Source organism: Chrysochloris asiatica, unplaced genomic scaffold (assembly GCF_000296735.1).
Source record: "Chrysochloris asiatica unplaced genomic scaffold, ChrAsi1.0 scaffold00520, whole genome shotgun sequence".
Classification (NCBI taxonomy): domain Eukaryota; kingdom Metazoa; phylum Chordata; class Mammalia; order Afrosoricida; family Chrysochloridae; genus Chrysochloris; species Chrysochloris asiatica.
The window spans coordinates 14,766-32,492 of NW_006409038.1; the positions used below are offsets into that span (position 1 = coordinate 14,766).

General features: G+C 35.4%; 1 protein-coding gene across 1 annotated transcript; it reads right to left on the reverse strand.

The window, feature by feature from the left end:
- Positions 1–16,378: 16,378 nt before the first annotated feature.
- On the reverse strand, positions 16,379–17,329 carry LOC102839320 (olfactory receptor 14A16-like). The gene has a single exon (XM_006877519.1). The coding sequence runs from the start codon at positions 17,327–17,329 to the stop codon at positions 16,379–16,381; it is 951 nt and encodes a 316-aa protein (XP_006877581.1).
- Between the last annotated feature and the right edge of the window lie 398 nt (positions 17,330–17,727).

A 17,727-nucleotide genomic window follows, 5' to 3' on the forward strand; every position in this document is an offset into this window, starting at 1 on the left:
TAATCATCCAATTTTCACAAGCATATGAGGAGATTGAAAATATCATAACTTAGGTCAGTTTCACTTTAGTCCTCACACTGATGTCTTTGATCTTCAACACTTTAAAGAGTTCTTGTGAAATAGATTTGCTTAATGCAATATGTCATCTAATTTCTTAATTTGCTGCTTCCATGAAGGTTAATGGTGCATTCAGGCAAATAAAGTCTTTCACAACTTCAATTTTATCTCCATTTATCATGATGTTATTTATTGTTCCAGTGGTAAGGCCTTTTATTTTATTATTTTATTTACATTTACCCATGCTGAAAGCTGTGGTCTTTGATCTTCAACAATAAGTATTTTAAGTCCTTTTACACTCTCAGCAAGTATAGTTGTATCAGCTGTATATCAGGGGTTTTAAATAAGTCTTCTTCCAATCATGATGCCACATTCTTTTTTATATTCTAGTTTCTCATATTATTTGCTCAGCATATGGATTGAATAAATATTGTGAAAGAATACAACCCTTGCACACACATTTTCTGATTTTGAACCATTTAGTGTACCTTTCTTCTGATTGAACAATTGCCTCTTGGTCTACATACATATTTTGCATTAGCACAATTTAGTGCTCAGGGGTATGCATTCTCAGCAATGTTATCCATAGCTTGTTATGATCCACACAGTTGAGAATCTTTGCACTGTCAATAAAACACAGGTAAACATCTTCCTTGTATCATCAGCTTTTAGCCAAGATCCATCTGATGTCAGCAATGATATCCCTCATTCCTTGTCTGCATCCAGCTTGAACCACTGACTGGACTGTTCTCTGTCAATATACTGTAGCAGTCACTTTTTAAATTATCTTTAACAAAATTTTACATGTATGTAATATTAATGATATGGTTTTATGATTTCTGCATTTGATTAGGTTACCTCCTTACCATTAGATTTCTTTCTATCAATTGGCCAGGCAACTATATTCCAAAGTTATTGGCATAGATGAGTGAGTGTCCCCACTGCTACATCAGTTTGTTGAAAGTTATTAATTTGTATTCCATCAATTCCCAGAACTCTGTTCTGTGCCAATCCCTTGAGTTCACCTTGGATTTCTTCCTTATTTACTATTTTCTTTTGATCATATGTTGCCTCTAGAAATGGTTGAATATTGACCACATTTTTTTGGTACAATGACTTTGTATATTATTTTCATCCTCTTTTGATGTTTTCCACATCACTCAATATTTTGCCCAAAGAATCCTACAGTATTACAAGTTGAGGCTTGTTTATTTTTCAGTTATTTCAACTTGAGAAATGCTGAGAATTTTGTTAATTTTTTTTTTTTATTTCTAACTCCAGATCTTTGCACATTTCCTTATAATATTTGACTTTGTCTTCTTGAGCTGCCCTTTGAAATTTTCTGTTTATCACCTTTATCTCCTCATTTCTTCCACTTGTTTTAGCATCTCTATGCTAGAGAGGATTTCAGAGTCTCTTCTGACATCCATTTTGGTATTTTCTTTATTTTTTGTCACTTAATGAACATATACTTTCTTCCTATATGATGTTCTTGATGTCATCCCACAACCCTTCTTGGTTTTTAGATAAGTAATATCTAATGCACCAAATCTGTTCCTGAGATGAGCTCTAAATTCAGGTAGCATATGTTCACAACCTTGAAAATGCTGTGGAACCCAGTTCTACTCTGAAACACATGAGGAATTCAGTATTTGTATTCAATTTTTCAGCCTGTTTTTTGGGATTCTTTTGTGACTGTGTAAGATAAACACTGTACTGCTAACAACAATTTCATAATTCAAACCTACCACTTGCTCCTCAAAAATATATAGGATTTCTTTGAGTCGGAACTGACTGGAAGAGATTTAACAACAACAACTTGGGGCACGGGGGAAGGATTGCATGAACGGGATTGTAACCATGGCAATGAGACAATATACGATAGAATGAATGTAAAACGAATGTTCTCCCATGTAAACTATCACATAATTCACAATAAAACAAACAAAAAGGAAATATGAAAGTTTGAAGAGAGTTGGGCAATGTACATCTAAAATCAAGGAGATTATGTCTAAAATGATGTATTTGTCTTTTCTAAAATTTGATTTAAAAAATTCTACAGCCAAAAAAAAAAAAGATTGGTGGCTCAAATCCACACCAAGCTTCCAAGAAATCAGCCATTAGAAACCCTATATAGTTCCAAATAGGGTTGCCAGGAATAGGAATTGGCTAAGACTCAATTGTTTATTTCCTTGTGATACTAAAAAGCACAGACTGAAATATGATTAGCAAAAGAATCTTGAGGGAAACAGAGAGATGCCACAAAACACAGTTTTTTCATGAGGCAGGAAAGGTCATGTCATCCATGCTTTAGATCAGTAGGCTGATGCAGACATTTTAGAATATATTCTGCATGTAAAGCAATCAACACAACCTTTCTTTTTTCTGTTAAATGTTTCCTCCACAATTTCATCTGACAAATGCTGCTTTTAAATTTTCAGTTAAAACTGAGAAGCATACAGTAAAATTGAAAAAAAAACAACAAAAAACAAACACACCTGGAATTGTAAAGACTGGTTATAAATAATTCAGAAATGTCCTCAGCAGAAGAGCAGAGAAGGCTGAATTCATTTACTTTCTTGTTGATGTCAAATAGAAAATATTTTAATAAATTACAAAGTGCCCAGATAATCATCTCGGAAAGTTTTATTGGAGTAGAGAGTGACTGTTGTCTTAATGGTATATCTGCTCTCTCCATATCTATAAAACCCATTTCATTAGTATTGCCTGAGAGACCACAATGAATTTAATTAAATAGAGGTTTCTTCTCCATTGTCACATTTACAAAGGAATCATTATTTATTTATTTAATTTTAATTCCCATTCTCCCTGTCTCCACTAGCATTCATTTAACTAAAACATGTATGATCTAAGCATGCAGTGATATGCTGAAGAAACAACTAAGATTGTCAGAACATTCTCTCATTGGGTAAATAATAGTCTTACAAATTAACATGTTTCTTCCAGAAGTACACATGAAAATGTTAGAAATTACTTTTTGTGGAAAATATAAAGAGTTGAGCAAATTTATTGAATTTAACAAAATACATGAAAATAATGCAAAATTATCAAATTTCACAGAGATTTTTCTTTCCTTTTTTTAGGCCTACAAGTTAGTCAGGAAGTGGGAATATCACAAAAGACATACTAGAATTGGTGGGGGGCATATATTTTTTCTTCCATCCCTCCAATGTCTGTATTCTTAGATGTGTGAATGCAAAGGGCAGTTCTGTATCTTTCCTCAGTAAACACTTTCATTATAGAATTAATGGGTGTCCCATGACTAAAACTACTTAATTATGTTACCAGTACTGTGTGTTTTGAGTTGTTGCCCATCCTTCAGTCCCTCACTCCAATCATCCCACCTCAGGGATTAGTTAAATATGAATACTCTATATTCTTCATTTGAGGTCACAATAATGTAATTGGTAAGGGTTTTAAGCAGAAAAAATGGACATGAGTTCTGAGTAAAGAAATTGTTCCCTCTGGTCAAGGACAAACCTAGGCTCTTAGGTCAATGAATACCAGGATTTAGATGAACAGTAATTTAAATTCCTTTAGTGGTTTTCTATGATGAGCTTATCACAACAACTTTAGGAATACATTTAGTTTGTGTTTTTCTATTAATTAATGCAATCATAATGCTGTCATACTAACATTTTAGTAGAAAATATAGTATGTGAATTCAAATATTGAAATTTATATTCATTAGCACATACAGATAAAAAATATTGTTTTGTTTTATTTTATCATTGTTCTGCTTTGTTGTGTATGTTTTCAGCACTTTTCAACCTGAGGGGCTCATCTTTCAACACTATATCTTAAAATATTCTGGTGTTAGATCTACTGTTTCAATATTCAGCTTTCTGGTGCTACCTAACAGTGTTCTACTGCTTTTTATGAGGTTTTCAGTGGTTAAACATTCAAAAGTAGTCCACTTCTCCTTCTTTCTAGTTTTTCATAGTTTGGAAATTCAGCTGAAACTTACAGTGCCTATACTACACCACCACACCTGGACTCTACACATAACTAAAAATATATATATTTTATATTCTCTGTGCATGATTCAGAGATCCACTGCATAGTCCACTGCATTGCTATTTAATATTTGTCTTCTCCTTTATAAGCAAATTTCTGAGTTGTTGTTGTTATTATTAAGTGGCATAGAGTCAATTCCGACCCACAGCGACCCTGTTGTTGTTGTTATGTGCCGTGGATTCGGTTCTGACTCATAGTGACCCTGTACAGGGTTTCGGAGGCTATAAATCTTTATGGGAGCAGAAAGCCTCATATTTCTCCAGCGGAACAACTGGTAGTTTCGAACTGTTGACCTTGCAGTTCGCAGCCCAATTCGTAACCACTACGCTACCAGAGCTCCTTGTAGTAACATAAATTTAAACCCTTTGTGTACATAAGTATGACAGTACTGGCTTGTTGTTATAGCATAAGTACTGAATTGTAAACACAAGGTTGACAGTTCAAATTCACCAGCTGATCCTTGGAAACCCTATGCAGGCTCACTATGACTTGGAACACACTATACAGCACTTAACAACAGCAACATAAGTGGTAATTTAAGAATGTTTCTTGATATATTACACTAGGATAATTCAATTTGAATATTTTTTGTCATTAATTTATTTTACATTATGTTTATGCTTCCCAAAATATTTAAGGTGTTATACTCTTACCAAGTGTTTTATGTATTTTCCATTAATCCATACCTGTGACAGTAAAACATTTTAATGCACATTTAATATTGGTGAATTTCTCTACTAATATAAAAGCACATTATTATTCCAAATTACATTTCTTAATTATAAAATAGATTAGGATATCATTTTTGGTTAAGAGCATTATAAATTATATATGTGAGGAGTATGCATAAGGAGTAGGTTATTATTACTCCTTTCAAATCCATTTGCCTTAAAAATGAAAATTATGCTTCCACTCATTATAATGAAGAATGTATTAACACTTTTCAATACTTACACCATTTATTTTTGTTTTATTAATTTGGTCCACCATTCATTTTGTCATTTGTGTACTGTGATGGTTTATGTGTTGCTGTAATTCTGGAAGCTATGCCACTCCTATTTAAATACCACCAGGATCACTTATGGTAGATGGGTTTCAGTTGAGTTTCCAGACTATGAAAGACTAGGAAGAAGGAGAGAGGGAATACTTCCAAATATTTAGTCACCGAAAAACTTATGAATAGTAGTAGAACACTGTCAGATAGCAACAGAATATTGAATATTGAAACATTTTGAAGATTACCAAAATATTGTCAAATATATTGCTGGAAAATAATCCCCTCATGTTGGAAAGCACTCAGAATATGCCTGGGGTAGAACTACATCTTCAAATTAGAGTTAAGTGTGAGGACTCAAATGGAGTTACGCTTTCAGGACCTTCCCTTGCTGATAGGGCACAACTCAAAATGAGAAACAGCTGTGAGCATTCATTAAAAACTAGAACATGGAATGGATGAAGAATGAATGTAGGAAAATTGGAAGTTATCAAAATAAAATGGAACCTATAAACATCAATATCCTAGGAATCAGTGAGCTGAAATGAACTTGTATTGATCATCTTGAAACTGAAAACCACATGGTTTAATATGCCTGGAATGACATATTGAAGAGTACTGACATCATGTTCATTCATCATCAAAAAGAACATTTCATGATATATCTTGAAGTACATTGATGACTGTTATAGAATAATATCTATATGTCCACATGGAAGACCAGTGAATACAACTATTTATCAAATTTACACACCAACCACTAAAGCCAGTGATGGTGAATTTGAATAATTCCATGAGCATCTTTAGCTTCAAATAATCAAACATACAATCAAGATGTATTGATAATTACTGGTTATTGGACAGCAAAGTTTGGAAACAAAGAGGAAGGATGAGTAGTTGGAAAATATAGCCTTGGTAGTAGAAATGATGCTATAGATTGCATTATATAATTTTACAAGATCAATGCCTTGTTCATTTCAAATACCTTTTTTAAACAATATAAAATAAAACTATACACAAATCTAAGTGACTACATTTGTGGAAAGAGATGCTAGGAAAGTTACTGTATCATCAACCATCAACCAAAACAATATGAGGGACAGACTGTGAAACAGACCATCAATTGCTCAGATGCAAGTTCAGGCTAAAGCTGAAGAAAATTAAAATAATTCCATGAAGAACCAAAATATTACCTTGAGCATATCCCACTTGAATTTAGAGATAATCTGTAATAGACCAAGAGGCAGTTGTTCAAACTGATCAAGGGAACACCAAATGGTTTAAAAACAGGTAAAGTGTGAGCCAGCGTTGTATTCTTTGACCGTACTTATTTAAACTGTATGCTGAAAAAATAACCAGAGAACCTGGATTATATGAAGAAAAATGTGGTATCAGGACTGGAGGAAGGCTAATAAATAACCTGCAATATGAAGATTATACAACTTTGTTTGCTAAAAGTGAAGAAGACTGAATATATTATTGATGAGTATCAAAGAACACAGCCTTCAGTATGGGTTGTACCTCAATGTAAAGAAAACAAAATCCTACCACTGGACCAGTAAATAACATCCATATAAATGGAGAAAAGATTGAAGTTGTCAATGACCATTTTGTTTGGAACAACCAACAACACTTATGGAAGCAGCAGTCAAGAAATCAAATGACATATTGCATTGGGCAAATCTGCTGCACAAGATCTCTTTAAAGTGTTGAAGAGCCAAAATGTCAGTTTGAGGACTAAGGTGTGCCTTACGCAAGCCATGGTATTCTCAACAACCTCATATGCATATGAAAGTTGGATAGTGAATAAGGAAGACTAGAAAAATTGGTGCCTTTGAGATATGGTATTGGAGGAGAATATTGAAAGAACCATGAACTACCAAAAAACAAATAGATCTGTGTTGGAAAAAATACAGCCAGAGGTTTCCTTGGAAGACAGGATTGCCAGATTTTGACTTTCATACTTTGGACATACTGTCAGGAAAGACCAGTCACTGGAGGATTGGAGGATTGGAGGAAAAGAGGAATCCTCCGCCCTGTCCCCCCAATGAGATGGATTGGCACAGTGGCAGCATCAATGGGCTCAAACGTAGCAATAATTGTAAAGTTGGTCCAGAATCAGGCAATGTTTCATTCTGTTGTGCATAGGGTCACTACGAGTGGGTACTGACTTGATGACACCTAAAAACAACAACATGGACAAAATATTGAATGATCTAGAAAGTATCAAAAGAAGATGGAAGGAATATACAGTCTTTGGAGCACAGTCACTACTCCAAAAAGAAATAGTAGATGTTCAAACATTTCAATAGGTAGCATATAATCAATAACCAATGACCCTGAAGGAAGATGTCCAAGGTACACTGAAGGCATCAGCAAATAAAATGACTCCAGGAATTATTGAAATGCAAACTGAAATCTTTCAACAAACAGATGGGGCACTGGAGGAACTCACTCATCTACGCTATGAAATTTGAAAGACAACTACCTGGCCAACTAATTGGAAGACATCCATGTTTGAGCCCATTCCAAAAAGAGGTGATCCAAAAGAATGTAGAGCACATTGGACAATATCATTAAGATTGCATGCAATCAAAAGTTTCCCAAAGATAATTCAAAAGCAGTTGAAACATTACATTGACAGAAAAAGATGTGGAATGAGGGACATAACTGCTGATGTCATATAGATCTTCACTGAAAGCAGAGCATATCAGAAAGATGTTTATATGTGCTTCATTGACTATGCAAAACTTTTTATTGTGTGGATCATGAAAAACTGTGGACAACTTTGTGATAAATGCATATTCCAGAACACTTAATTGTGCTCATGAGGAACCTGTACAAATATCAAGTGACAGTTGTTCAAACAGAACAAGAAAACATCTAATGGTTTAAAATTAGGAAAGTTACGCACTCAGTTTGTACTCCTTTACCATAATTAGCAATTAATTCAAGAATCTGAAGGTTGTGGTCTTTGATCTTCATCAATAAATATTGTATGAACTCTTTGTTTCCAGCAAAGAAGGTTGTATAATCTACATATTACAAACATAGTTTGTTAATGAGTTTTCCTCCAGTCCTGATACTACATTCTTCTTCATGTAATCCATTTTCTTGGATTATTTGTCCAACAGACAGATTGAATAAGTATGGTGAAAGGACGCAACCTTGGTACACACATTTCCTGATTTTAAACCATTTAGCATTCCCTTGTTCTCTTAAAAACTGCCTTTTGGTCTATGTACAGGTTCCACACAAGCACAATTAAGTGTTCTGGAATACCTGTTTGTTGCAATTTGGTCCATATGGTCTAAGGCCTTTTCATAGTCAATAAAGCACAAGTAAACATTTTTCTGGTATTCAGAAATCTTTCTTCCAAGATTCATCTGATGTCAGACATGATATCCCATGTTTTACAAATTCTTTGAATCTGGCTTGAATTTCTGACTGTTCCCTGTCCATGAACTCTTGAAACAGTTTTTGAATTATCTTCAGCCACGTTGTATTTATATGTGATAATAATGATATAGTTTGATTATTTCTGTATTCCATTGTGTAACTTCCCTTTGAATGGGTGCAAATATTGACCTCTTCAAATCTGTTTTCCAGGTAGCTGTCTTACAAGTTTCTTGGCATAGATGAGTGAGCAACTCCAGTGCTTCAATTTTTACTTCAACAATTCCTGCATTTTTGTTTTTGTGAATGCCTTCAGTGTAGCTTGCACATCTTCCAGCAGTATCACGGGTATCTCCTCTTGAAATTGTTGGATATCAACCATTTCTTTTTGGTAGTAATTCTACGTGTATCCTCAATTTTCTTTTGATAGTTTCTGCATCACTCAATATTTTGCCCATAGAATCCTTCAATATTTCAAGTAATTTATTCTTCAGTTCTTGCAACTTGAGCTATGCTGAGTTTGCTATTTTTTTGGTTTTCTAATTCCCGGCCTTTCCACATTTCATTACAAAGCTGATTTTACCTTCTCAAGTTGTCATTTGAAATTTTCTGCTAAGTTCTTTCCCTTCCTAATTCCTTCCTTTTGCTTTAACAGGTGTACATTGGAGAACAAGTTTCAGACCTTATTTTGATCCCCATTTTGGTCTTTTCTTTCTTTCCTGTCTTTTTAATGAACTTTTGTTTTCTTCATGGATGATGTTCTTGATGTCACCCCACAACTCTTCTATTCTGTCACTAGTGTCTAATGCATCAAATCTGTTCTTGGTCATATTTTGGCTCTCTTGGACTTGTTTTCATTTTCTTCAGCTTCAGCCTGAACTTACATATGAGCAGTTGGTCTATTCCACAGTCTTCCTCTGACCATTTTTTGACGTATAATATAGAGCTTTTCCTTCATCTCATTCCACATCTCATTCGACTGATGATATAGAGCTTTTCCTTCATCTCATTTGACTACAATCAAATTGTAGTCAATTTGATTCCTGTGTATTTAATCTTATGAGGTCCATGTTGTGGTCACCTTTTTAACCTTTTTTCATTTTTTACAAAAGTATTTGCAATGAATAAGTAATTACTTTTGCAAAAATCTATGATGCAATCTAGGCCATTATTCCCACCACTAGGGTGACATTTTCCAAATACTGATCTTTCCTCTTTGTTTCCATCCAACCTTTGCATTCAAATCATCTATGATTAGTATCAGTTTTTTATTGCATATTTGATCAATTTAAGACTGAAGAAGTTGGTAGAATTATTTAATTTCATGATTACTGGCTTTATGGTTGGTATATAAATTTGAATAATAGTGGTATTATTTAGTTTTCCTTGTAGATGTATGGATATTATCCTATTGCAGACAACATTATACTTTAGGATAGATCTTGAAATGTTCCTTTTGAAAGTGAACGTGACACTATTACTCTTGAATTTGTTGCTCCCGGCATAGTAAATCATATATCATCAGATTCCAAATGGACAATACCAATAATTTTAGATCACTAAAGCCGAGTTTACTGATCTTTGTGTGTTACATTTCATTTTTGACAGCTTTCAAGTTTCCTGAATTCATACTTTGTATAATCCATGTTCTGATTATTAATGAATGTTTGCAGCTATTTCTCCTCCTTTTGAGTTGTTCCCCATCAGTAAATGTAGTTACTGAAAACTTTATTCCATTCACTTTATCTTTGTCTATTTTATGTTGAGCATTCTGGTCTTCCCAGTTTTATTTTGATTGTCTTCCAAACTAAGTGGCCTATATTCTGGCACTATATATATTGCTACTATTTATAATGCATTTACTTCCCAGTACTGTAATTGACAATGGTCCACTGTTATTCATAAGATTTTCAATGATAAATAGTCAGGAGTAATCCAATTCTCCTTATTAGTAGTCTGTCTTTCTGGAAGCTATACTATCTCTACCATGGGTGACTTTGCTAGAATTTAAAATACGAGTGGCATAGCTTCCAGTATCACAGCAACATGCAGGCTACCATACATAGTGCGGTAAACTGACAGCTGAGTGGTATAACCTGAACATAAAATATATAAATTATATCATAGATATAAAAATGTAAATTATCTAAATTGTGATAATACATCAACAATATTTATGTATGAAAGTTTTAAAAAAATAAAGGATTTCAAAAGTGGTATTTTAAAAACTGGTCATAAGAAGTGCGCATTTGGTAGTGGTAGTGGTGGTGTTGGTGGTGTACTATAAAGCTCATTCCAACTCATAGTGACCCTGAATAGGGTTTCTGAGGCTATACATCTTAATGGGAGTGTTGTGTTTTAATTTTTTATACAACAATCTATATAAAATTACACTAAAATGATTGTTGTTGTTGTTGTTAAGTGCTGTTGAGTCTATCCCAACTGATGGTGACCCTGCATAGGGTTTCCAAGGAGCAACTGGCAAGCTTGAATCTCTGACCTTGCAGTTCAAATGACTTTGCAGTCTGATGCATTAGCCCACAGTGCCACACCAGGACTCCAAAATGACTGTAGTATTGAGTATATATGGAAGACATATAATAATAAATAGAAGAGAAAGCTCATTAACCAAATAATGGCTCCTATGAATCAAGTAAAGTTCTGGTGTGGCATTATAGGATATACACTGGACTACAAGCTTGGTTTGAACTGAAAGGTTGGCAGTTCCAACCCACCAACCACTCCTTGGAAATGCTATAAAGGGTTATTGTGAGTCAGAACCAACTTGAAGGAACTTAACACAACAACATAACTCAAATGTAATGTCACTACTGTGTATTTATTGTTGTTGTTGTTGTTGTTGTGTTCTGTTAAGTTCATTCCAACTCATAGCAACCCTGTAAAGGGTTTCTAAGGAGCAGCTGGTGCGTTTGAACCTTGTGATTCAAACTGACCTTGCAGCCCAGTGCATTAGCCCGCAGTGCTAGAAGAGTAAAAAGGCTTCTTTCAAGACAGTATGAAATACATATTTAGTTGCATTTATTACTTAATATTTTCATTTATAGCTGAAGATTCAGAGTGCTTGTTTATGATTACAAATTCCACCTACACTTCAATACATTGGTTATAATATAGGCAGTCTGTGCATGCACAGAAATCTAAGTTTATAGAAATCCATCACTTGAAGGGCACTTATTAGAGATGAATCTGTTTAGAACACCAGGAGACTTCTGTTTTTACCCTGCAATATAGTCACACATATCTGAACAAGAAAACTGGCTACAATTTGTGTTAATTCAGTTAAGTTTTCATTCTAAGGATTTGCTTCAATTTAGAGTAACAATATTTTACAGAGGGTGTTGTTGTTTTTAAGTGCTGTCGAGTCAGTTCTGACCCATAGCAACCCTGTATAGGGTTTCCTAGGAGCAGCTGGTGAGCTTAAACTGCTAACCATGCAGTTCAAACAGCTTTGCAATCTGGCACATTAACTCACAGCTCCACACCAGGACTCTTTACAGAGGGTAGTGGAGGTTAAGTGATAGAAATCTTGCCTTTCGTGTAGAAGGCCTGGGTTCAATTCCAGTCAATGTACCTCAAGCAAAGCCATCACTCACCCATCAATGGGATGTTTCTGTGTTATTTAGTACTTAATAGGTGTCAATGAAACATATAAATTAAGGTTTGATATCCACTTCCAAAAATCAAAACTAAAAATCATTTTGCTTAGCTCTACAATAATTATGGAGATGGCACAGGGATTAGCAATATTTCTTTCTATTGTGGTGGTGGTGTGCTATGGAGTTGGTTCCAACTCATAGCTACTCTGCATAGGGTTCCTGAGGCTGTAAATAATATGGGAGCAGAAAGCTTTATCTTTCTCCCATGGAGCAGCTGGTAGTTTCAAACTGCTGACGTTGAGTTTGGCAGATCGACTCTTACCCATAAAGTTACCTTGGATCAAGTACTGTCTCAACAGCAGATAAGAGTATGTTTTACTATGCTCAGACATTCACACACATGTACACATAAGCAGATTGAGAAAGAAAGCTAGAAATCATGCTTGAGATAGACTGAGGTCAATTCCTCTCAGCATTTTACCATGCCATGAATGGGAAAAGTTAGTCAGTAGTTGAGCAGATATCTGGAAGGAGATCATTCCAAACTGAGGGAGCATCAATGACAAAGAGAAGTTAAAGGAAGAAAAAAGAGGTCACTGGGATTTGAAGGTGATGATTAGTCAGACAATATAGGACCTTTTTTTGTAACCAAATAACAGCTGATAGAGAACTTAGAGAACATTGGCTTTGCCTGGGTGTGAGATGAGGTGTAATATTATTATTGACCTCATCCACCACCCACCACAGAGAACTTCTAGAGGATGAAGCCAGTGTCAGAAGAGGACGTGGAATAAGGGATATCATTGCTGATATCAGATAGATCTTGGATGAAAGCAGAGAATACCAGAAAGATGTTTACTTGTGCTTTTATTAAATACCCAAAGACTTTCGATTGTGTGAATCATGACAAGCTATGGAGAACATTGTAAAGTATGAGTATTCTGGAATATTTTATTGTGCTCATGAGGAACCTGTACATATACCAAGAGGCAGTTGTTTGGACAGAACAAAGGAACACCAAATAGTTAAAAATTATAAAGGTGTGTACCAGTGTTGTATTCTTTGATTATGCTTATTCAATCTGTATGCCAAAACACATAATCAGAGAAGCTGGATTATATGAAGAAAATGTGGTATCATGTTTAGAGGACGACACACTAATAATCTGTTATATGCAGATGATATAACTTTGTTTGCTGAAAGCCCAGAGGATTTAAAATACTTGACATGGGTCAAAGAACACAGCCATCAATATGGATTGCACTACAATGTAAAGAAAATAAAAACCTTTGCTGTTGTTTGTTGTTGTCAGGTGCCATTGAGTCGGAACCGACTCATAGTGACCCCATGCACAGCAGAACAAAACAATGTCCGATCCTGGACCAACCTCACTACAGCTGCCACACTTGAGTCCATCAATGATGCAACCTGGCCAATCCATCTCGTTAGCGGTCTTCCTCTTTTTCTCTGACCCTCCACCTTACCCAGCATGACATCCTTCTCCAATGATTGTTTCCTCCGGACAACATGTCCAAAGTATGAGAGACGAAGCTTAGCCATCCTGGCCTCCAAGGAGCACTCTGGCCGCACTTCTTCCAAAACAGATCTATTGGTTCTTTTGGCAGTCCATGGCACTTTCAGTATTCTCCTCCAACACCACAACTCAAAGGCATCAATTCTTCTATGATCTTCCTTATTCACTGTCCAGCTTTCGCATCCATACGAGGCTATTGAAAACACAATGGCCTGTGTCAGGCACACCTTAGTCCTCAAGCTGACATCTCTGCTCCGACCCATAGAGACCCTGTATAGGGTTTCTGAGAAGCAGCTGGTGAGCTTGAACCACCAACCCTGAAGTTTAAACTGACTTTTCACTACAGCACATTAACCCACATCACCACACTAGGATAACACAGTGTCTATAGTTACTGTCCCTGTTAGTTGACATATAGAGGAAATGATTCAGAAGGCTGGGATTGTTTCAAATAGTAAGTTAAAATAGCTATAAAGTTAGAAGTTAGTGGTATAACATCATATATGGATATAATAAAGGAATACTGGGAGTGCAGTGTCTACATATTGGGCTGTTAACCTCAAGGTCAGCAGTTCTAAACTATCAGCCTTTCCAAGGTAGAAAGATGAGGCTTTCTGTTCCCATAAAGATTAACAGAGTCAGAAACACTATGCAGGGCCACTAAGAGTTGCAACCAACTCCACAGCACAGAACCACCAACCACCATGGACACAATAAAAGGAACATGAAATTTCAGTGTTTATGAAAAAGCATTTTTCTCTTGAGGGCTCCTTTTAAAAAATAATTATCATTAAAACAAAGGAAAAAGTATAAAGAAGATATTGTGATATATAAATACCAATAGATTACAACTAATTCAGTCCACTGAGGCAAGTCACAATTTATACATACAGATGAAGCAGTTGCTATTTTCACACCAAAGTCACTACAAAGAAAATAGAAATATTTTAGGTATGCAGTATGGTTATCTGTGTAAGAGATGTATGTAGCCTGACAAAGAGCAGTAAATTCAGGACAAAAAAATGGAACCTAATCTTAATGTGAGCAAATCTGTTATAAATAATAACTTAAAGTGTTACAGAGTAAAGATGTCACTTTGAGGACTAAGGTGTGCCTGACTCAGGTCATAATATTTTCAATTACCTCATATGCAAGTGGAAGCTTGGCAATGAATAAAGTAGACCTGAGAAGAATTGATATATTTGAATTATGGTGTTGGTGAAAAATATTGAAATTACCATGGGCCACCAAAAGGATAAACAAATCTGTATTGGAAGAATTACATCCCAGAACTGAGTATGCAAAAATTTAATCTCATGTACTTTGAACATGTTATCAGGAAGCACCAGTCCCTAAGGAAAGATACTATGCTTGCTAAAGTGTGGTTGTTGTTAAGTGCCCTCGAGTCAGATCCAACCCATAACGATCCTGTATAGAGTTTCTCAGGAGTGGCTGGTGAGCTTGAACCACTAACTTTGTGGTTCAAACCAACTTTGCAGTAGAGGATCAGTAAAAAAGAGAATGACCCTCAATGACAGGAATTGACAAAATGGCTACAACAATGCTCTCAAACATAACAACAATTGTGAGGATGGTGCATCACCAAGCAGGTTTCCATTCTGTTTACGCAGGATCGTGTAAATTGAAACTGATTCTATAGCACTTAATGACAATTACAATCTCAAAGCGAAGAATAAAGACTGAAAAAATGTCAAAAGGAGGATGAAAAGGAGATGGAAGGTAATAAGAAAGACAGGTAAGGCATTAAAAATGAAGGAATAAATTTAGGAATGGGTTAAGGAATAACAGAAGAAAAGATCAAGGAAATAATTAAGGAAAGGTAATACACGTGGAAGGTTCTGAATTAATGAAGGGTTGTTAAAAGTGCAGTGGTTAAAACACTTGTCTGCTAACCTAAAGGTTGGTGGTTTGATCCCACCAGCCCCTCCATTAGAAAAAGATGTGGCAGTATACTTATGAAGAAATAACAGCCTTGGAAACCTTATGGGGCAGTTCTACTCTGTTTCATAGGGTCACTGTGATTCAGGATTGACTCCACGACAATGTTTTTCTTATAATTGAATTTGAGAAAAAGTACTGGAATGATAAATATGTATAAATAGTTGGCATGTGGTAATTGCTTCAGGATTGTGATATTTGGGGGTTATTTTTAACAGTGTAAAACAGTGTAAACGTAAAATTCTGTTCATACGTTCAAATGTTTAAAAAGAAAATTGTCATCACCATTTCTGTACATTCTTAAGCCAGAGTAGCCAGTAACTACAGCAATATGATCACTCTTTGATGATTCTACCGTGGACTACACATTTTAACGTGTAATCAGCTTAAGCAAATAGGACTCCTAAAGACAGATTATAAAGATTCTCACATCTTTAACTGTTGATCAGGAGTGTATACCTGGCTTTATAGTAAAACATGCCATTTTGCACTAATTCTCCCAAAATGTTGTAGAATTGCAAGGTGTTTGAAAACACTGACAATGAATGTAAGGCATTCAGAATTTGCTCCCTGAAACCAGTAACAGAAAGAACACCATTGAATGTAAAGTTTTCAAGATACTCACTCACTACCTAAGAAATGATTAAGTTTGATCAGGTGCCCTGTTAGACAACATATTGTTACATTCTATAGACTAACAGTAGGAGAACACATGTATGTCTTCAGTTTGAAATAAATATTATTAGCCAAATCATACATTTAAATTATATTGTGCAATGAAATTCAAGGAAATATTCTGGATATTTTGCCAGTGATGGATTTTCCTAGGGCCATCTGCATGTCCCTGTTTCTCAGGCTATATATGAGAGGATTCAGAGTGGGTGGTAACACAGTATAAAAGACAGATATCAACATTTTCAATGAAGATGAAGATTTGAAATTTTTTGCTAAGTATGTAATAATCCCTGAAAAGAGGAACAATGTCACCACAGTGATGTGAGGCATGCAGGTGGAGAAAGTTTTCATTCTTCCTTTTGCAGATGGAATTCTTAGAACGGTGAAAAAAATACAAACATAAGAAATAATCATTATAATAAAACATACAACACCGAAACAGCAGCTAGCAATGATAAATGAATATTCTAAACTATGCTCTCCAGAACAAGCAAGTGCTAGCAGTGATGGAACATCGCAGAAGAACTGATGCACTATATTGGGCCCACAGAAATTGACAGAGAATGTACCTGCTACATGAATGGATCCATAGACACATCCACTGAACCATGATGCAGTCACCATCTGCACACAGACACCTCTGTTCATAATGGCTTCATAGTGCAGAGGATGGCAGATGGCAGCATAGCGGTCATAGGACATAACTATAAGAAGGGCATATTCTGTGCCCGCAAAAAAAATAACAAGAAAAAGTTGTGAGGCACATCCTAGGAAGGAGATGAAATGGGTGTTGGTTAGAGAATCCATGATGGACTTAGGTACAGTCACAGAGATGTAGCAGATATCAATCAAAGAGAGATTCTTCAGGAAGAAATACATGGGGCTTTGGAGGTGCTTATCAATAGTAGTGAGGGTGACAATGAGGAAGTTGCCCATCAATGCTGTCAGATAAATGAGGAAGAAGAGTGCTGCATGGAGGGTTTGTATCATCCAGTCATCAGGGAATCCCATGAGCAAGAATTCTGTCATGAAGGTCATGTTGTAAAATTTCTCAGACATTCTGATTCTTCATAGATAAAATGGAAAGAAGGCAAAATAAAGCACACCTTTCTTATTCACTGATCTCTTTTCTAGCCCACCCATTTTCTTCTTCCATGGCTATTCTCTCCAGGTACCTTTATTTCCTTATTTTACCGATGATTTTCTTAAGATCTAATATAGATCTTATAATATGGAGTTTTGGTGAAGAGCTGTGGATTACTGCACTTGACTGCAGTGTTGGTTTGAACCATGAGGTCAACAATTTAAGCTCACCAGTCACTGCTGGGAAACCCCATACAAGGGTCACTGTAAGTTGGCTCCAGTTTGATGGCACTTTAAAAGAATAACAACCATACAGGTTAATCCCCTCATGTAAAATTAATTTCCTTTTAAAATATACAGTATGAATTATATCA